The sequence below is a fragment of the Nerophis lumbriciformis genome, linkage group LG03 (genome assembly GCF_033978685.3).
Source record: "Nerophis lumbriciformis linkage group LG03, RoL_Nlum_v2.1, whole genome shotgun sequence".
In the NCBI taxonomy this organism is placed as follows: Eukaryota; Metazoa; Chordata; class Actinopteri; order Syngnathiformes; family Syngnathidae; genus Nerophis; species Nerophis lumbriciformis.
Window position 1 is genome coordinate 37,479,901 of NC_084550.2, and position 23,102 is coordinate 37,503,002.

At 40.2% G+C, this 23,102-nt stretch overlaps 1 protein-coding gene across 5 annotated transcripts in view; it reads left to right on the top strand.

The window, feature by feature from the left end:
* The window catches only part of itga7 (integrin, alpha 7), a 127,823-nt gene extending 105,235 nt beyond the window's left edge, over window positions 1-22,588 (top strand). For all 5 annotated transcript variants that reach the window (XM_061937684.2, XM_061937685.2, XM_061937686.2 and 2 more), the window contains 4 exons: window positions 3,737-3,850; window positions 3,947-4,045; window positions 11,516-11,641; window positions 21,589-22,588. In XM_061937684.2, coding sequence (XP_061793668.1) covers window positions 3,737-3,850; window positions 3,947-4,045; window positions 11,516-11,641; window positions 21,589-21,744 — 495 coding nt within the window. In that variant the 3' untranslated portion in view covers window positions 21,745-22,588. The remainder of the gene's footprint in view (window positions 1-3,736; window positions 3,851-3,946; window positions 4,046-11,515; window positions 11,642-21,588) is intronic.
* The last annotated feature ends 514 nt before the right edge of the window (window positions 22,589-23,102 follow it).

A 23,102-nucleotide genomic window follows, 5' to 3' on the forward strand; every position in this document is an offset into this window, starting at 1 on the left:
ACTTTGTTATTTTTTTGCAAATATTAGCTCATTTGGAATTTGATGCCTGCAAGTTGTGTCAAAAAAGCTGGCACAAGTGGCAAAACAGACTGAGAAAGTTGATGTATGCTCATCAAACATTTATTTGGAACCTCCCACAGGTGAACAGGTTAATTGGGAACAGGTGGGTGCCATGATTGGGTATAAAAGCAGCTTCCATGAAATGCTCAGTCATTCACAAACATGGATGGGGCGAGGGTCACCACTTTGTGAACAAATACATGAGCGAATTGTCGAACAGTTTAAGAACAACATTTCTCAACGAGCTATTGCAAGGAATTTAGGTAGAATCTGGAGAAATCACTGCGTGTAAGCGATGATATTACAGACCTTCGATTCCTTTGGCGGTGCTGCATCAAAAAGTGACACCAGTGTGTAAAGGATATCACCGCATAAACTCAGGAACACTTCAGAAAACCACTGTCAGTAACTTCAGTTCGTCGCTACATCTGTAAGTGCAAGTTAATACTCTACTATGCAAAGCGAAAGCCATTTATCAACAACACCCAGAAACGCCGCCGGCATCGCTGGGCTCGAGCTCATCTAAGATGGACTGATGCAAAGTGTAAAAGTGCTCTGTGCTCTGACGAGTCCACATTTCAAATTGTCTTTGGAAATTGTGGACGTTGTGTCCTCAGGACCAAAGAGGAAAAGAACCATCCGGATTGTTATAGGCGCAAAGTTGAAAAGCCAGCATCTGTGATGGTATGGGGGTGTATTAATGCCCAAGGCATGGGTAACGTACACATCTGTGAAGGCACCATTAATGCTGAAAGGTACATACAGTTTGTGGAGAAACATATGTCGCCATCCAAGCAACGTTATCACGGACGCCCCTGCTTATTTCAGCAAGACAATGCCAAGCCACGTGTTACAACAGCGTGGCTTCATAAAAAAAGAGTGCGGGTACTAGACTGTCCTGCCTGTAGTCCAGATCTTTCTCCCATTGAAAATGTGTGGCCCAATGTGAAGCCTAAAATACCACAATAGAGACCCCGGACTGTTGAACAACTTAAGCTGTACATCAAGCAAGAATGGGAAAGAATTCCACCTGAAAAAAATTGCAAAAAATAACAGTTCGAACATTAAATATCTTGTCTTTGCAGTCTATTCAGTTGAATATAAGTTGAAAAGGATTTGCAAATCATTGTATTCTGTTTTTATTTACCATTTACACAACGTGCCAACTTGGTTTTGGGTTTTGTAAATCAGGCCCATAGTACTTTTAAAAGCTGGTATCATTGTTTGTTTACTGTTGACATAAGATTTTAAATTATTAGAAGTAGAGATGTCCGATAATGGCTTTTTTGCCGATATCCGATATTCCGATATTGTCCAACTCTTAATTACCGATTTCGATATTAACACATTATTATGCCTAATTTTGTTGTGATGCCCCGCTGGATGCATTAAACAAAGTAACAAGGTTTTCCAAAATAAATCAACTCAAGTTATGGAAAAAAAATGCCAACATGGCACTGCCATATTTATTATTGAAGTCACAAAGTGCATTATTTTTTTTAACATGCCTCAAAACAGCACCTTGGAATTTGGAACATGCTCTCCATGAGAGAGCATGAGGAGGTTGAGGTGGGCGGGGGGGTAGGGGGTAGCGGGGGGTGTATATTGTAGCGTCCCGGAAGAGTTAGTGCTGCAAGGGGTATTTATTCTGTTGTGTTTATGTTGTGTTACGGTGCGGATGTTCTCCCGAAATGTGTTTGTCATTCTTGTTTGGTGAGGGTTCACAGTGTGGCGCATATTTGTAACAGTGTTAAAGTTGTTTATATGGCCACTCTCAGTGTGACCTGTATGGCTATTGACCAAGTATGCATGCATTCACTTGTGAGTGTGAAAAGCCACAGATATTATGTGACTGGGCCGGCCTTTAAGGTTTGTTGGCGCTCTGTACTTCTCCCTACGTCCATGTACACAGCGGCGTTTCAAAAAGTCATACATTTTACTTTTTTTTTTAAACCGATACCGACAATTTTCGATATTACATTTTAAAGCATTTATCGGCCGATATTATCGGACATCTCTAGTTAGAAGAAACGTCTCAATAGAATTGTTTTGTCTTTTTGGTATGGTAAATTTGAGTATTATAACATATTTCTGAAAATCTAAATAAATATGCAAATATTTAGATACGACCAGTGACGTGCGGTGAGGTTGATGGCTGGTGAGGAACTGACTTCATCACAGTCAGATTTACAAACATATGAACCCTAAAGAGTATCTTATTCACCATTTGATTGGCAGCAGTTAACGGGTTATGTTTAAAAGCTCATACCAGCATTATTCCCTGCTTGGCACTCAGCATCAAGGCTTGGAATTGGGGGTTAAATCACCAAAAATTATTCCCGGGCGCGGCGCCGCTGCTGCCCACTGCTCCCCTCACCTCCCAGGGGGTGATCAAGGGGATAGGTCAAATGCAGAGGACACATTTCATTACACCTAGTGTGTGTGTGACAATCATTGGTACTTTAACTTAACTTTAACTTTACACATACAAACTGTAACACACAAAAAAGCACATTTAATAAAAAAAACGTTATTTTGGTCTTACCTTTACTTATAAAATAAATCCATGAGCCCCTATTGTGCTGGATTAATGCAATCCCTGACGAGTGCAAGATTTAATCAATTTAAAAAAGTGTAACCGAGGGTTTATAAATGTCGCCTATACTGTATGAAACTACAAAATAACAAACACGGAGGCTCCAGTTTACACGAGGACTACTTTATTTACATTCTTTCAAAAACTTCCGCTCCACTCCAACGTGTCGTCACTTCCGCTCTTAGCACCTTCAAAATAAGAGCTCAAGGCATATACTGTATAACAGCGCATGACAGGAACTTAACATCACAAAGAGGAAAGCCCATAAAAATAGGTTACAAAAGTTATTTAATAAGAAGCCAAAAAGTGCAAAAACAATCATGTTTGTGTTGGAGGAGTTGTGAATTAGGTACACCTGCAGTCTGCAGGTGTACCTAATGTTGTGGCCCTGCAGTCATTCACAACTCCTCCAACACGAACATTATTGTTTTTGCACTTTTTGGCTTCTTATGAAATAACTTTTTTAAATAGATTCAATCTTGCACGTGGAAAGTTTAAGTGTGGGCTTTAGTTGATATAACACTCCCGTCAGGGGTTGCCGTGCATTCTACGGCGGGGGTGCAGGAGGCGAGCCTCAGCCAGTGCGTCTTTTGCAGCCGTTTTATGATCGCTCAGCACAAGAAATACGTTACACACATACAGTTGTTGACAAAATACACTGTGCATTATACACCTCAGCTAACTAAACTATGGAAATGTATAATATAATTCATATAGCAATACGGTCTCACTGTACAGCAGGCCAGCAGTTAGCCGAGTCCAGAATCCATGTTGAGGCACTGAGTGACGTGCCTCAACTGGCTGCTGTTCACCGCACCGTCTCTTCTCAGTATTTGAACGGCAAATGTGAAAATTCAGCGATTTTAAATAAAAAATAATCTAAAACGGGTGAAGTTAAATGGAAAATAACTTTATAGTATAATCACTGGATACATATAACAATTTAATTTAAAAAAAATATTTTTACATTTTTTTTCTTTCCATGATCCCTCACCTGCCTCTAGTGACTGCACGTCACTGGATACGACATACTACATAATATGGAAATGACTCAAAACAATGATTGTTTCCTTCTCGCAGGATTGTCTCCTGGGTTCGGCGCGCTGCGTTCTCTTCCAGTGTCCTCTTCACAGCTTCTCTGGCCAGGCGGTGCTTAGGATCCACGGCCGGCTGTGGAACAGCACCTTCATTGAGGTACGGCGTCGGACTCATTAACTGATATTTGCAGAATAAAAAAAAAAAAAAAGAGTCTGATGATGATGCCAATCATGAGGGGTCTTCACGTCTCAGGAGTTCTCGTCAGTCAGCGCCCTGGAGCTGCTGGTCAGAGCAGAAATCACGGTGAAGTCCACCATCAAACATCTGGTGCTCAAGGATGCTGCTGCTCAGGTAAGTCACACCTTGAGAAAAAAAGTAAAAAAAAGGGGAACTGCACTTTTTTGGGGGGAATTGTGCCTATTATAATAATAATAATAATACATTTTATTTATAAGGGGCACTCAAGGACACCGTACAAAATCACAACAATAAAATCAAATTGGATTAAAAAAAAAACTAACAAAACAACAACAACAACAACAACAAATGAAAAGATGATTACAATGAAAAAGCAGTCAGGAATAGCTGTGTTTTGAGTCTTGATTTGAAGAGGGATATTGAATCGAAGTTGCGAAGGTCTGGTGGTAAAGAGTTCCAAAGATGTGGGGCAGAGCGGCTGAAAGCTCGGCCACCCGTGGTGGACAGTTTAACAATCAATATGAGAGACAAGAAGACAACAGTTTTTTTGTTGTTGTTTTTTTGCATTCTAATTTGAAATATTTACATTGTTCTAGGTGGCTAGCAATGCAAATAATGGGAGCAATCCATTCTGCCTCCAAATCACTTTCAAAATGCATTAAAAAACGCCAACAATACTTCATTTTAGGGTTGTACGGTACACCGGTATTAGTATAGTACCACGATACTAATGAATCATATTCGGTACTATACCGCCTCTGAAAAGTACCGGTCCCCCCCCCCCCCCCCCCGTTCTCCCGTCGTCGTCACATCGTGTCATTGCTGGTTTACAAGCAGAGGAGCATGTTCGGCAGCGCACACACACTGAGTACTTACAAGCAGACACAGTATGTAGACAGAAAAGGGAGAACGGACGCATTTTGGCTTAAAAACTAACGATAAAGGTGAAGTTATAACACTGAAAAACCCTCAGGAAGAGTGGCTTTAAGATATAGCTAGCTAGCTAGTGGCTAAAGTCTAGCCCCAGTCGGCAGTGTTTTAGCTACTTCTAAATCACTAATCCTCGCCTCCATGGCGACAAATTAAGTACGTTTCTTACAAGTAGCAATATCACTGAAGGACGAAGAATAGCTAAACATGCTTCACTACACACCGTAAGAAAATACAATAGCTCACCGGCGTCAAAATGTAAACAAACGCCATTGGTGGATCTACACCTATCATTTACTGTAATAATACCAAGTACAGGACCGTATTTAGTCGATACTATTATGATTACGTCAATATTTTTTGGCATCACAACATCTTCTTTCGTTTAAAAAAAAATGATATTATGTTTATAAACTGAGAAAATATGTCCCTGGACACATGAGGACCTTGAATATAACCAATGTATGATCCTGTAACTACTTGGTATCGGATCGATACCCAAATGTGTGGTATCATACAAAACTAATGTAAAGTATCAATCAACAGAAGAATAAGTGATTATTACATTTTAACGGAAGTGTAGATAGAACATGTTAAAAGAGAAAGTAAGCAGATATTAACAGTAAATGAACAAGTAGATTAATAACTATTTTTTTTACCGTTTGTCCTTAAAGGGGAACATTATCACAATTTCAGAAGGGTTAAAACCATTAAAAATCAGTTCCCAGTGGCTTATTTTATTTATCAAAGTTGTTTTCAAAATTTTACCCATCACGCAATATCCCTAAAAAAAGCTTCAAAGTGCCTGATTTTAACCATCGTTATATACACCCGTCCATTTTCCTGTGACGTCACATAGTGATGCCAATACAAACAAACATGGCGCATAGAACAGCAAGCTATAGCGACATTAGCTCGGATTCAGACTCGGATTTCAGCGGCTTAAGCGATTCAACAGATTACGCATGTATTGAAACGGATGGTTGTAGTGTGGAGGCAGGTAGCGAAAATGAAATTGAAGAAGAAACTGAAGCTATTGAGCGATATCGGTTTGAACCGTATGCAAGCGAAACCGACAAAAACGACACGACAGCCAGCGACACGGGAGAAAGCGAGGACGAATTAGGCGATCGCCTTCTAACCAACGATTGGTATGTGTTTGTTTGGCATTAAAGGAAACTAACAACTATGAACTAGGTTTACAGCATATGAAATACATTTGGCAACAACATGCACTTTGAGAGTGCAGACAGCACAATTTTCATCAATTAATATATTCTGTAGACATACCCTCATCCGCTCTCTTTTCCTGAAAGCTGATCTGTCCAGTTTTAGAGTTGATATCAGCAGGCCAGGGAAGCTAGTGTCGATATTCTTCTCTTGATCATCTTCGGTGGTATAAGGGACGGTGTGAGCCAAGACATCCAGGGGGTTTAGCTCGCTCGTCTGCGGGAACAAACTGCCGCCATTGCTTGCCGTGCTACCGAGGGCCTTTGTCCCTGAATTGCTCACACACTTCGGCAGATTCAATGGGGGTCTGGCGGCAGATTTCTTTGACTTTATCGTTGGAAATGCATCTGCTTTGAGTGTCGCAGGATATCCACACATTCTTGCCATCTCTGTCGTAGCATAGCATTCGTCGGTAAAGTGTGCGAAACAAACTACTGACCATTTTGTCTGCTTTTCCACACCCTCGTATTTTGAACAAATTTCGTCCAATTTCTTGCCACTTTCGCATCTTTGGGCCACTGGTGCAACTTGAATCCGTCCCTGTTCGTGTTGTTACACCCTCCGACAACACACCGACGAGGCATGATGTCTCCAAGGTACGGAAAACAGTCGAAAAAACGGAAAATAACAGAGCTGATTTGACTCTGTGTTTGTAATGTGTTGGAGAAAATGGCGGATTGCTTCCCGATGTGACGTTACGTTGTGACATCATCGCTCCGAGAGCGAATAATAGAAAGGCGTTTAATTCGCCAAAATTCACCCATATAGAGTTCGGAAATCGGTTAAAAAAATATATGGTCTTTTTTCTGCAACATCAAGGTATATATTGACGCCTACATAGGTCTGGTGATAATGTTCCCCTTTAATAATTTTGACAAAATAATAGAATGATAAATGACACAATATGTTACTGCGAATTAGTCTGCTGACGTATGCAGTCTTTGTTTGTTTACTTACTACTAAAAGACAAGTTGTCTCGTATGTTCACTATTTTATTTAAGGACAAATTTGCAATAATAAACATATGTTTAATGTACCGTAAGATGTTTTTTTTTAAATAAAGCCAATAATGCCACTTTTTGTGGTCCCCTTTATTTAGAAAAGTACCGAAAAGTATCGAACTGATTTTGGTACCGGGACAACACTACTTCATTTGCGTTACATAACCAAGCTGTAGCAACATTGTTAATGTAAGAGTGAACACTGAGGGACTCTTTTTCTAGAATAGTAACACACTGCTTTGCCACGACATGCTATGGCATTAGCCGTAAGCTCGCTACTGTGTCAGCAGCTGGATCTCTTTTTGAGTTTGTAATGCACAACACAATGTCATAGGACACTAATCCGTACTGACGTAAAACAGTTAACAATCATATTACAGTATCTATAAAGTATTAGCCCTTATTTCGTGTTTTGTTTGTACACAGCTAGCTCGACAGTGTATTTACTTTAGTTGTACCGTCCAACAAGCATGACGTGCTGCGTGTATCATGATCAACATTATAGTGACTCACCCGATGGGCAGTTGTGCGTTTGGTCCAGCTGGCCGGGCACATTTTTTTTCAAGTTGATTTTGGGTAAGCACTACATTTATGCTGGCATAGCTTGGCTCCAAATTTCACATTTGCACCGTCAAGTCACGCCGGTCCTGATTCTCTCGGCTTCCGCCCGCTCCAACATTTTTACCCTCTGTGCTCGTTTCTATAACCAGCAGTTCATCCTCTGTATATTCAGTTTCAAAAAGATAAGGTTGTAAATCGTCATTTGTGTAAAAATAGCCATCTTCGTCATGTATTACCAAATCTGCCATGATTAGAAAACCCAAGCGTCTGTTGCTGGAAGTCGGAACCTCTTGGCTATGGAAACGGAAATAAATGTCCTGAGGAAATAGGTTCCGGGAATGCATAAAATTACCAAAATACAACACAATTGTTATTTTCCTGAGGGAACTCTCCTGAAGGAATCAATAAAGTACTATCTATCCATCTATCCATCTAAATATTGTACATATTACGTATTGTTATGAACATGTCTGTTACTACATTATATATATTTACAGAGATGGGAAATATATTTGGAAAGTGTAGTAAGCTAAGCTACAAGTTACTCTCGATTAAATGTATCTAATCTACAAGGAAAGCTATCTTGGAGCATTGTAGCAAGCTACACGGCGAAAGTAGCTTGCTACAGCAAAGCGTCATTTAACGGCATTCATATCTATTGACCCACATGTATAATATCAATGTTCATGTAGCTGAGAGTGTACAAATGGACACAATACGGATCCATTACTATTAACTATCTGTCTTTTAGCCGGGGACACCTTACAACTACCTCTAGGGGTACTCCCTAGCTTCTGTATGTATTTATTTAGTTTGCCTTTTCTTTGGCCCACCTCGATAATGTTATTCATTTTCTCTACCTACAGTAAAAAAAACAAAATCTACATATTTATTGACAAAAAACGAACAAAAAACAACAATGACTTGTATGTTGTTCGGGAACAGTTGGTAATGGTTATGTGTAGTAAAACTATTAATGAATTCAACTCACTTTAATGTGTGTTCCTAAATCTGTGTCCCACGTTTTAGATAAAAAAAGCAGTTATGATTTTGGTTTACAGTAAACAACTTTCAATTCCCACCTCCGGAAGAACTTTGAACATGTCACGAGGGAGGTGCTGGACATTGAGTCCGAGTGGACCATGTTCCGCACCTCTATTGTCGAGGCGGCTGATTGGAGCTGTGGCCGCAAGGTAGTTGGTGCCTGTTGTGGCGGTAATCCTAGAACCCGTTGGTGGACACCGGCGGTGAGGGATGCCGTCAAGCTGAAGAAGGAGTCCTATCGGGTTCTTTTGGCTCATGGGACTCCTGAGGCAGCGGACAGGTACCGACAGGCCAAGCGGTGTGCGGCTTCAGCGGTCGCGGAGGCAAAAACTCGGACATGGGAGGAATTCGGGGAAGCCATGGAAAACGACTTCCGGGCGGCTTCGAAGCGATTCTGGACCACCATCCTCCGCCTCAGGAAGGGGAAGCAGTGCACTACCAACACCGTGTATGGTGCGGATGGTGTTCTGCTGATCTCAACTGCGGAAGTTGTGGATCGGTGGAGAGAATACTTCGAAGACCTCCTCAATCCTACCAGCACGTCTTCCTATAAGGAAGCAGGGCCTGGGGAATCTGTGGTGGGCTCTCGTATTTCTGGCGCTGAGGTTGCTGAGGTAGTTAAAAAGCTCCTCGATGGCAAGGCCCCGGGGGTGGATGAGATCCGCCCGGAGTTCCTTAAGGCTCTGGATGCTGTGGGGCTGTCTTGGTTGACAAGACTCTGCAGCATCGCGTGGACATCGGGGGCAGTACCTTTGGATTGGCAGACCGGGGTGGTGGTTCCTCTCTTTAAAAAGGGGAACCGGAGGGTGTGTTCCAACTATCGTGGGATCACACTCCTCAGCCTTCCCGGTAAGGTCTATTCAGGTGTGCTGGAGAGGAGGCTACGCCGGATAGTCGAACCTCGGATTCAGGAGGAACAGTGTGGTTTTCGTCGTGGTCGTGGAACTGTGGACCAGCTCTATACTCTCGGCAGGGTCCTTGAGGGTGCATGGGAGTTTGCCCAACCAGTCTACATGTGCTTTGTGGACTTGGAGAAGGCATTCGACCGTGTCCCTCGGGATGTCCTGTGGGGAGTGCTCAGAGAGTATGGGGTTTCGGACTGTCTGATTGTGGCGGTCCGCTCCCTGTATGATCAGTGTCAGAGCTTGGTTCGCATTGCCGGCAGTAAGTCGGACACGTTTCCGATGAGGGTTGGACTCCGCCAAGGCTGCCCTTTGTCACCGATTCTGTTCATAACTTTTATGGACAGAATTTCTAGGCGCAGTCAAGGCGTTGAGGGGATTCGGTTTGGTGGCTGCAGGATTAGGTCTCTGCTTTTTGCAGATGATGTGGTCCTGATGGCTTCATCTAGCCAGGATCTTCAGCTCTCACTGGATCGGTTCGCAGCTGAGTGTGAAGCGACTGGGATGAGAATCAGCACCTCCAAGTCCGAGTCCATGGTTCTCGCCCGGAAAAGGGTGGAGTGCCATCTCCGGGTTGGGGAGGAGATCTTGCCCCAAGTGGAGGAGTTCAAGTACCTCGGAGTCTTGTTCACGAGTGGGGGAAGAGTGGATCGTGAGATCGACAGGCGGATCGGTGCGGCGTCTTCAGTAATGCGGACGCTGTATCTATCCGTTGTGGTGAAGAAGGAGCTGAGCCGGAAGGCAAAGCTCTCGATTTACCGGTCGATCTACGTTCCCATCCTCACCTATGGTCATGAGCTTTGGGTCATGACCGAAAGGACAAGATCACGGGTACAAGCGGCCAAAATGAGTTTCCTCTGCCGAGTGGCGGGGCTCTCCCTTAGAGATATTGTGAGAAGCTCTGTCATTTGGGGGGAGCTCAAGGTAAAGCCGCTGCTCCTTCACATCGAGAGGAGCCAGATGAGGTGGTTCGGGCATCTGGTCAGGATGCCACCCGAACGCCTCCCTAGGAAGGTGTTTCGGGCACGTCCGACCGGTAGGAGGCCACGGGGAAGACCCAGGACACGCTGGGAAGACTATCTCTCCCGGCTGGCCTGGGAACGCCTCGGGATCCCCCGGGAGGAGCTGGACGAAGTGGCTGGGGAGAGGGAAGTCTGGGCTTCCCTGCTTAGGCTGCTGCCCCCGCGACCCGACCTCGGATAAGCGGAAGAGGATGGATGGATGGAGTAAACAACTAAAAACGGTTTTGGGCATTTTTTTCTCTCAACACATACATTTGTCTAAATAAGGCCAAAGACACGCATTATTGCGAGTTTCCTGCATGTCATCTTCATTACTAAAAGAAAAATCTTATCTGCAGAAGAGAATTCCTCTGCCAACTTCAAGTATGTTATTTGTATTTTTTTGGAGTCGTCAGCTTGAAGCGTCCCTCTGTCTCCGACTCTCTCGTCGTCATGTGACATGAGTGCCTGCTATAATTTTGCTTACTAGTGTGGATGACTACTGGGAAATGTAGTAAAATGACGTATCTAATATATATTCAGTGCCCATCACTGAATATAACATTGATGGATGATTTTGAAGATGTTTTAGACTACAATGGTGACTCATATTATCCACATTTTACAAGCACTTTTTTTTATCATTTCTAGAATCCCAATAAAATTATGTCAATCAATCAATCAATCAATCAAAGTGTATTTATTTAGCCCTTAATCACAAGTGTCTCAAAGGGCTGCACAAGCCATAACGACATCCTCGGCTCAGATCCAAGATGTGTGTTCTTGTCTCTCACAATGATTGTGAACAATAGGCAAACCCCCCCCAAAAAGTGCAGTTCCTCCTGATGTTTAAGTTCATTTATTATCCTTTAACATTGTCATTTCCAGTATTTCGCCTCTAGGGGGAGCCAAATGAGTGCTGAGCATAAAGCGTTGTATTTTGTAAATATTCAGATTCCAGTGATGATCTACCCGGAACCAGGGCTAGTGGACCAGTACTCTATCCCCTGGTGGATCATCCTCATCGCTGTCTTGGCTGGCATTCTTCTCCTGACCCTGTTGGTCTGCATACTGTGGACGGTAATCAGATGTTTCACCTACTGTCTAAAAACTATGAAGACATCTCCATTGTCCTTCTTTCTACAGTCGTGGTCAAAGGTTTACATACACTTTTGAGTTTCCAATAATTTCTACAACTCTTATTTTTTTGTGATAGAGTGATTGGAGCACATACTTGGTGGTCACAAAAAAAACATTCATGAAGTTTGGTTCTTTTATGAATTTATTGTAGGTCTACTGAAAATGTGACCAAATCTGCTGGGTCAAAAGTATACATACAGCAATGTTAAAGGCCTACTGAAATGCGATTTTCTTATTTAAACGGGGATAGCAGGTCCATTCTATGTGTCATACTTGATCATTTCGCGATATTGCCATATTTTTGCTGAAAGGATTTAGTAGAGAACATTGACGATAAAGTTCGCAACTTTTGGTCGCTGATTAAAAAGCCTTGCCTGTACCGGAAGTAGCAGACGAGTAGCGTGACGTCACAGGTTGTGGAGCTCCTCACATCTGCACATTGTTTACAATCATGGCCACCAGTAGCGAGAGCGATTCGGACCAAGAAAGCAACGATTTCCCCATTAATTTGAGCGAGGATGAAAGATTTGTGGATGAGGAAAGTGAGAGTGAAGGACTAGAGGGCAGTGGGAGCGATTCAGATAGGGAAGATACTGTGAGAGGCGGGTGGGACCTGATATTCAGCTGGGAATGACTAAAACAGTAAATAAACACAAGACATATATATACTCTATTAGCCACAACACAACCAGGCTTATATTTAATATGCCACAAATTAATCCCGCATAACAAACACCTCATATAACCCGCCAATACAACTCAAACACCTGCACAACACACTCAATCCCACAGCCCAAAGTACCGTTCACCTCCCCAAAGTTCATACAGCACATATATTTCCCCAAAGTCCCCCAAGTTACGTACGTGACATGCACATAGCGGCACGCACGTACGGGCAAGCGATCAAATGTTTGGAAGCCGCAGCTGCGTACTCACGGTACCGCGCCTGCGCATCCAACTCAAAGTCCTCCTGGTAAGAGTCTCTGTTGTCCCAGTTCTCCACAGGCCAATGGTAAAGCTTGACTGTCATCTTTCGGGAATGTAAACAATGAAACACCGGTTGTGTTTGTGTTGCTGCAGTCGGCCGCAATACACCGCTTCCCACCTACAGCTTTCTTCTTTGCTGTCTCCATTGTTCATTGAACAAATTGCAAAAGATTCACCAACACAGATGTCCAGAATACTGTGGAATTTTGCGATGAAAACAGACGACTTAATAGCTGGCCACCATGCTGTCCCAAAATGTCCTCTACAATCTGTGACGTCACGCGTAGGCGTCATCATACCGAAATGTTTTCAGCAGGATATTTCTGCGAAAAATTTAAAATTGCACTTTAGTAAGCTAACCCGGCCGTATTGGCATGTGTTGCAATGTTAAGATTTAATCATTGATGTATAAACTATCAGACTGCGTGGTCGGTAGTAGTGGGTTTCAGTAGGCCTTTAATATTTGGATACATGTCCCTTGGCAAGTTTCACTGCAATAAGGCGCTTTTGGTAGCCATCCACAAGCTTCTGCTTGAATTTTTGACCACTCCATCCATGCATCCATCCATCTTCTTCCGCTTATCCGAGGTCGGGTCGCGGGGGCAGCAGCTTAAGCAGGGAAACCCAGACTTCCCTCTCCCCAGCCACTTCGTCCAGCTCCTCCCGGGGGATCCCGAGGCGTTCCCAGGCCAGCCGGGAGAAATAGTCTTCCCAGCGTGTCCTGGGACCACTCCTCTAAACAAAATTGGTGCAGTTCAGCTGAATTGGTTGGTTTTCTGACATGGACTTGTTTCTTCAGCATTGTCCAATTTGGGAAGGCCATTCTAAAACCTTCATTCTAGCCCGGTTTAGCCATTCCTTTACCACTTTTGACGTGACATCACATGGGCAAAGATAATACCTTCTGGAGGAAAGTTTTGTGGTCAGATGAAACAAAAATTGAGATGATTGGCCAAAATACCCAGCAAAATGTTTGGAGGAGAAAAGGTGAGGCCTTTAATCCCAGGAACACCATTCCCACCATCAGAGGTGGGTAGTAACGCGCTACATTTACTCCGTTACATCTACTTGAGTAACTTTTGGGATAAATTGTACTTCTAAGAGTAGTTTTAATGCAACATACTTTTACTTTTACTTAAGTATATTTATAGAGAAGGAACGCTACTTTTACTCCACTACTTTTATCTACATTCAGCTCGCTACTCGCTACTAATTTTTATCGATCTGTTAATGCACGCTTTGTTTGTTTTGGTCTGTCAGACAGACCTTCATAGTGCCTGCCTTACTGGTGACGTTTCACTTCGTTCCACCAATCAGATGCAGTCACTGGTGACGTTGGACCAATCAAACAGAGCCAGGTGGTCACATGACCTGACTTAAACAAGTTGAAAAACTTATTGGGGTGTTACCATTTAGTGGTCAATTGTACGGAATATGTACTGTACTGTGCAATCTACTCATAAAAGTTCCAATCAATCAATCAAAAGTGTGAGGGAAAAAAGATACTTGTTTTATTTCAACCGTACCGTCAAAAGCCTCAAGACTGACCGCACATGAGGACGTTCCTGTCTTCACAATAAAAGTGCCGCGCCATCGCGCCTGCGCTTTCAAAACAAGAGTCTCCGAAAGCCAGCGTAAACAAGCTAGCAAGCTACGGAGTTTGACGCCAATATATTTCTTGTAAAGTGTATAACAACGAATATGGAAACTGGACAAATAGGATGCCAAAAACCCACCACTTTCATGTGGTATTAGACAGAAAGGAGGAACTTTTCTTCTCCTCCATTTGAAAACGTGGACGTTATCATCACGACTGCCTGATTACAATCAACACAAGTCATCAGAATCAGGTAATACACCAACTTATATTCTAGTCTTCATGAAAGAAAGGAATCTATATGTGTTAAACATGCATGTATATTCATTAAAACACCTTTAACATGTAAACAAAAACAGCAAAATAAATACTTATAAAGTATATACTGTATATATCAATGTATATGTATGTGTATATATATATATATATATATATATATATATATATATATATATATATATATATATATATATATGATATGAGTGTGTATGTTACTCATCAGTTACTCAGTACTTGAGTAGTTTTTTCACAACATACTTTTTACTTTTACTCAAGTAAATATTTGGGTGACTACTCCTTACTTTTACTTGAGTAATAAATCTCTAAAGTAACAGTACTCTTACTTGAGTACAATTTCTGGCTACTCTACCCACCTCTGCCCATCGTCAACATTGTCAAGCATGGTGGTGGTAGTATTATGCTCTGGGCCTGTTTTGCTGCCAATGGAACGGGTGCTTTACAGAGAGTAAATGGGACAATGAAAAAAGAGGATTACCTCCAAATTCTTCAGGACAAGTTAAAATCATCAGCTCGCAGGTTGGGTCTCGGGCGCAGTTGGGTGTTCCAACAGGACAATGACCCCAAACACACGTCAAAAGTGGTAAAGGAATGGCTAAATCAGGCTAGAATTAAAGTTTTAGAATGGCCTTCCCAAAGTCCTGACTTAAACGCGTGGACAATGCTGAAGAAACAAGTCCATGTCAGAAAACCAACACATTTAGCTGAACTGCACCAATTTTGTCAAGAGGAGTGGTCAAAAATTCAAGCAGAAGCTTGTGGATGGCTACCAAAAAGTGCCTTATTGCAGTGAAACTTGCCAAGGGACATGTAAGCAAATATTAACATTGCTGTATGTATGCTGTTGCTCACATTTTCAGTAGACCCATAATAAATTCAAAAACGAACCAAACTTCATGAATATTTTTTGTGACCAACAAGTATGTGCTCCAGTCACTCTATCACAAAAAAATAAAAGTTGTAGAAATTATTGGAAAGTCAAGAAAGCCATGATATTTTGTTCTTTACAAGTGTATGTCAACTTTTGATCGCGACTGTGTATATCCCTGCTTTTCTATTATCATCCTTATTCATATCTCGTTTTTCCACTCCGTTACTCGCCTCCAGTGCGGCTTCTTCAAGCGCAGCGAGAGGCGTCAGCACTATGACGCCGAGTACTACCGGGCCCATTTGGGGGTCCAGCCCTCGGAGGTGGAGAAGCAGGCCTCGGAACTGTAATGGCGTTATTTCAGTCGGGCCCGCTCTCCCCCTCCTCCTCCTCCCTCCAAGTGGTAAAGCTGGCCGTTGCTGTTTGGTTGGCAAACGGCTGCTTGGTGTTCACACGGACGACAAGGCAAACGGAAGAAGGGAAAACGCCATATTGGGTGGATTTGATCCTGTGAACACCATGCAGATGTTCTTGCCCGGCTTGTCGTGTTTCTAAACTAATAACACTCGCACTGTTGTACCTGAAAATGCCTGTTTTGTTTGCATACCACAAGCTTGCTTTGGTGTTAAATGTGTGTTTCTTGAAGCCACAGTGTGTGATAACAACACTTATTGCTATGCTGATGAATTAAGGCTTTAAAGGGCAACTATAACTTTCTTTTGGAATAAACAGTCAATAGCTTCTCTCACCCCCACTCATTATAGGCAAGGCAAGACAAGGCAAATTTATTTATATAGCATGTTTACAACATACTTGCCAACCCTCCCGGATTTTCCGGGAGACTCCCGAAATTCAGCGCCTCTCCCGAAAACCTCCCGGGACAGATTTTCTCCCGAAAATCTCCCGAAATTCAGGTGGACTCAGGTCCTTCACAATATAAAAAAGCGTACCTGCCCAATCACGTTATAACTATAGAATGATGGAGGGCGAGTTCTTGGTTTCTTATGTGGGTTTATTGTTAGGCAGTTTAATTAACGTCCTCCCAGTGTGGCAACAACACACAACAACAGCAGTCACTTTTTTGTATACCGTAAAGCAGTTCGTCTGCCGTAAACAGCAATGTTGTGACACTCTTAAACATGACAATACTGCCATCTAGTGCATTTGATGAAAGCACTTTTGTGCGTGCCACACAGCAATACACCATCAGACAGGGTGTTCAGCATGGTTCGAAAAATAGTGACAGAGAATAGAACAAGGATGGACAATTCAACCCTTAACTCAACAATGAGTAGATGAGTGTTATGTGTGTGTATATGTGTAAATAAATGAATATATATATATATATATATATATATATATATATATATATATATATATATATATATATATATATATATATATATATATATATATGAAATACTTGACTTGGTGAATTGTAGCTGTAAATATACTCCTCCTCTTTTAGCCAAGCCCCCAACCACGCCCCCGTCCCACCCCGACCACGCCCACTCCCACCCCCACCCCCTCGCCCCACCTCCCGAAATCGGAGGTCTCAAGGTTGGCAAGTATGGTTTACAACAATTTTAAAATTGGACCAAAGTGCTTCACGGGTTAAAAAGCATAGAGCAAAAAACCAAAAACACAAAAAAAACAAAAGACAACATAGAACATAAACAATGCATAAGCTAAACAAGAAATAATATTAATAATGACTGAATTAATTAATTGCATATTACAAAACTGTTGTGTATACTAATTCACAGATGTTATTTTTATTATAAAAAGGTCAGTAAATTATTCTATATATTTGTAAACGCTCTGAAGTGGGAAAGGGGTAGGATTCAATATGCTTTGCTTCTTCCTACTCCTTTTCGGATATGATGTAAAGTGAAATGATATGAAACTGTGTGATGTATTATACTGTAAGTGTGTTCATGTTCGAAATAAACCAAAGAAAGAAAGAAAGAAAGACACACGGTGAAAGGGTTCGGATACAAAGTAAAATTGCAAGATAAAAATAATGAAATAATAAAAGTGCGACAAATTGAAAAAAAAAAAACGAAAGCGAAGGGGGATTGGGGGGGGACTAGAAATGGTAGCCTAGTGGGCGGGCTCAGCTCAATATATTATAGTGATTCAAAACATTGATGGACCAGCCAGGACACTTCTTGCATTGCACTTACAGACAGTATCAACCAATCAATCGATCAATATTTATTTATAAAGCGCTTTTCATACATAAAATAAATGCAACGCAAAGTGCTTTACAAAGTTAAAAACAATACCCCAATGACCCATATCTCCCATTATCACACACAGGGACACAGATACTGAACACAAACACACACACAAAACATACACACACATGCAACTATATGGACAAATGATTGCATGGCTGAGTACAGAGGAGCCATGTGAGTAAACACTATAACAGGAGCCATCTGCACAAGGAGGTCATCAGACCATGGCCACCAGGACGCTGACACAAAAGCACCCCCACAAGCACGGGCGATGGCTCAAATGAGGAACGTTGGAAAATAAAAAAATAATAAAACTTGTAAAATAGTAAGAACCATGAGTAGAGATGAAGAATAAAATACAAGTAAGAAATATGACGATTAATAAAAAGATACAAATAAAATTAATATACAGTAAATAAGTAATAAATAAATAGAACTAAATCAAATCTTGCATGACTAATATGATAAAAAATAAAAAATAAAAAATGTAACGCTCCTGTTCAAAGTTGTGTGCAGTGATTGTACCAATATAAGCGCTTGCTGGGTCAAACTGTCACCATCATAAAATATTATTCATTCTACATCTAGGCTACTGTGTTGAAGCTTTTTTGATATATATTGAAAACTCTACTAATATTATCATAAAATATGCTGATCTTAAATATAGTATTCTTAATTGTTTGTATATATATATATATATATATATATATATATATATATATATATATATATATATATATATATATATATATATATATACATATGTTTGTATATAGGACTTCAATGATTTTTTGTTGTCATACTGTATACAGTATATGATATTCAGTATGACAATAAAGAATATCAATAATAGTAATGTTACTAATAATAATAACCAATGTTATTTAGAATATATATATATATATATATATATATATATATATATATATATATATATATATATATATATATATGTACTTATATATATGATCAGTGTCATTTATATATGTATATATATAAATATATATATATATATATATATATATAAAATATATATAAATATATTTATATACATACATATATATGTGTATAGATACATACACAAATATATATATATATATATATATATATATATATATATATATATATATATATATATATATATATATATATATATATATATATATATGTACAGGTATATATATGTATATATATACATACATATGTACAGGTATATATATATATATATATATATATATATATATACATGCATATGTACAGGTATATATATATATATATAACAGAACATTACAAATTGCATATGTAAGCAATATTTAATTTAATATGTTCACAATATAATATTAAATATAATTTATATATTTACTGTGTATGCAATTATATATGTATAATATTGATTATTATTATTATAATCATTATAATATGTCATATATACAGAAAATAGATACAATATTACATTTAATATTAGTATATTGTTTGATATTGTAAAGATACATCACATTTCCTTTACATTTGTAATTGTTGTACAAGTGTAAAAGGAAGTTAACCACTTTTATTGTTAGGACAGGAACAACGACAAAAGAAAAAAACACTCCTCGGTCTTAGCTTTAACGATGAATGAATGAATGAATGAATGAATAAATGAATGAATGAATGAATGAATACAGCGTAACAATAAGTCAACTACTGTTGACATTTTATGATGTTTAAAAAATGTTGTCTTTATGATGAGTGACAGTGGTGTAATTAATGCATGAAATTTTGTTATCATTCTTACTTGTTACACAAGTGTAATAATAAGTTATATATAAAAGTTATATAAGATAATAATACAAATTCAAAGTATATACTTTATTGTTGATTTTCTCTGTAAACTGTGTAAGAAGAAAACCGCCGGTGTTAATTTGTGTAAGGAGGCCAAAGTGCAGTGATTCTGAAACTGTGGTACACATGCTGGTACGCCAAAAAAAACAACACTTTCATAAAGTACAGTGTTTTATTTTTCCTATATTGAAACACAGTGTAACTGTTCAAATTGTGTGTAGCGTTACAGTGGCCAAAAATATAAAATACACTTGTTAAAAAAGCCTCTGCCTTGTTTTAATGAATACTTAGGCCTACTAAGCTACCATATTTTAATGTTGGTCATTATGGTGACCACGTTTTTCTGAGGTGGTAATTGGGCTAAAAAAAAGGTTTGGGAACCACTGCCAAAGAGAAAGCAAAAGCCCAGACACAGGAGTTGATTTTTTAATGTGACGTGTAAACGCCAAGCTTTTCTGCTGCTTGAGAGGCATTTTATTTTTTAGTTAAATTCTGAATTTGAATGTACAAAAAACCCAAAACCAGTGAAGTTGGCACGTTGTGTAAATGGTAAATAAAAACAGAATACAATAATTTGCAAATCCCTTTCAACTTATATTTAATTGAATAGAATCAGGCGGTACTGCTTTAAAAAGCGACATCAGTGTGTAAAGGATATCACCACATGGGCTCAAGAACACTTCAGAAAACCACTATCAGTAACTACAGTTGGTCGCTACATCCATACTTGCCAACCCTCCCGAAATTCAGCGCCTCACCCAAAAACCTCCCGGGACAAATATTCTCCCGAAAATCTCCCGATTTTCAGCCGGAGCTGGAGGCCACGCCCCCTCCAGCTCCATGCGGACCTGAGTGACGACAGCCTTTTTTCAAGACGGGAGGACAACAGGGTGACAAGAACTAAATCATCCAGACTAGGGATAAATGGTATTATTATGTTTATCTTACCTAAAAATAAATATATTTATTAATTAAAAAAATAAATAAATGTTTACTATATTTTGCTAAATACATCAAAATTAATTGTATTTTTATTTGTAATTTTTTCTGACTCCTTATTACATACAGCCATAGAATTATACATTAAAATAAACATATTTGAAATAATTAATTTTAAATTATCATAATAATTCATTTAAAATGACCACATTTAATTATTAATATAATTGCTTGTTTATCAATAACTTTAGCATTTTATTCATTACATTTTGAAGCTCTCAGAAGCCAAGTTATGTTATATTTCTTAAGATTTATTTATGCAAGTTTGAAGTATCAATTATCTAAACACAGTTTTGTTTGCATATTTTCAGGATATGTGTGTGTGTGTGTGTGTGTGTGTGTGTGTGTGTGTGTGTGTGTGTGTGTATGAGATACTTGACTTGGTGAATTCTAGCTGTCAATATACTCCTCCCCTCTTAACCACGCCCCGCCACGCCCCCCACCTCTCGTAATCGGAGGTCTCAAGGTTGGCAAGTATGGCTACATCTGTAAGTGCAAGTTAAAACTCTACTTTGCAAAGCAAAAGCTATTCATCAACAACACCCAGAAACGGCGCCGGCTTCGCTGGGTCTGAGCTCATCTAAGATGGATTGACGCAAAGTGGAAAAGTGTTCTGTGCTCTGACGAGTCCACATTTCAAATTGTTTTTGGAAACTGTGGACGTCGTGTCCTCCGGACCAAAGAGGAATAGAACCATTCGGATTGTTCTAGGCGCAAAGTTGAAAAGCCTGCATTTGTGATGGTATGGGGGGTGTATTAGTGCGCAAGGCATGGGTAACTTACACATCTGTGAAGGCACCACTAATGCTGAAAGGTACATACAGGTTTTGGAACAACATATGTTGCCATCCAAGCAACGTTATCATGGATGCCCCTGCTTATTTCAGCAAGACAAATAAAGTTTCTCAGTTCCAACGTTCGCAGTCTATTCAGTTGAATATAAGTTGAAAATGATTTGCAATTCATTGTATTCTGTATTTATTTACCATTTACCCAACGTGCCAACTTCACTGGTTTTGGGTTTTGTAGTTTGAGCTTTGAAGCGCTAAAGTTTCTCCCCCTCTTCTTCCTCCAGTGTGGCTTCTTCCAGCGGGCCCACCTCAAAGACAAACTGCCTCAGCACCACGCCGTGAAGATCCCCCGCCAAGACCGCCCCCAGTTCCAGACGGAGAAGCCAGGCGCTCAGGCGAAAAAGGAATGGGCCACACACTGGAGCGACAGGACCTCATAAGCCCCGCCCACCACCCCCAACTAATGTGTCACGAGACGGAACTAATGCACTAAGAATAAGTGTCGGCATGCGCAGGTTAGCGCCGCCTAATGACAAAGATGATGTCAGGACATCAGTCTGTAGCCATGACGGTGAAGAGGGATACTACTGTTTCGCCTTAACTGCTGACGACTGTACGGACCTTTTTGTGTCCGACGGATTTAACTTAGCTATAACAAAGGAAAATATATGTCGAGTTTTAAAAAAAGGTGAGAAAAGTCGTTGAAATATCGACACTAGTAGCACTTTTCTTTAAGATCGTCATGCTTCATGCGTTATTTTTTTCTGGGTCATGTGGCGGCTGGAGCCTATCCTAGCCAACCTACGTCCTGGACTGTTCTACTTTCACACAGAGATGACTCCTGTACAGAAGCTAGCGAAGGAGGGATGCTTGCATGCAGCATTTCGATAATCTTAGTGTCTGCTGTGACCATACTTGCCAACCCTCCCGGATTTTCCGGGAGACTCACGAAATTCAGCGTCTCTCCCGAAAACATCCCGGGACAAATTTTCTCCTGAAAATCTCCCGAAATTCAGGCAAACCTGAGTCCGCTTTCCCACAATATAAAGAACGTCTACAGTAAAGCAGTCCGTCTGCCGTAAACAGCAATGTTGTGACACTCTTAAACAGGACAATACTGCCATCTAGTGCATTTGATGAAAGCACTTTTGTGCGTGCCACACAGCAATGCATCATCAGAGAGGGTGTTCAGCATGGTTAGAAAGATAGTGACAGAGAATAGAACAAGGATGGACAATTCAACCCTTAACTCAACAATGAGTAGATGAGTGTTATGTGTGTGTATATGTGTAAATAAATGAACACTGAAATTCAAGTATTTCTTTTATTTATATATATATATATATAGCTAGAATTAACTGAAAGTCAATTATTTCTTATATATATATATATATATATATATATATATATATATATATATATATATATATATATATATATATATATATATATATATATATATATCCATCCATCCATCCATTTTCTACCGCTTATTCCCTTCGGGGTCGCGGGGATATATATATATATATATATATATATATATATTTATATATATATATATATATATATATATATATGAAATACTTGACTTGGTGAATTCTAGCTGTAAATATACTCCTCCCCTCTTAACGACGCCCCCAACCACGCCCCGCCCCAACCACACCCCTCGCACCCACCCCCCACCTCCCGAAATTGGAGGTCTCAAGGTTGGCAAGTATGGCTGTGACGTATTGCCAAAACTATTCAGCCACCTGCCTTGACTCACACATGAACTTAACCCATCGGGTTCAATATGATG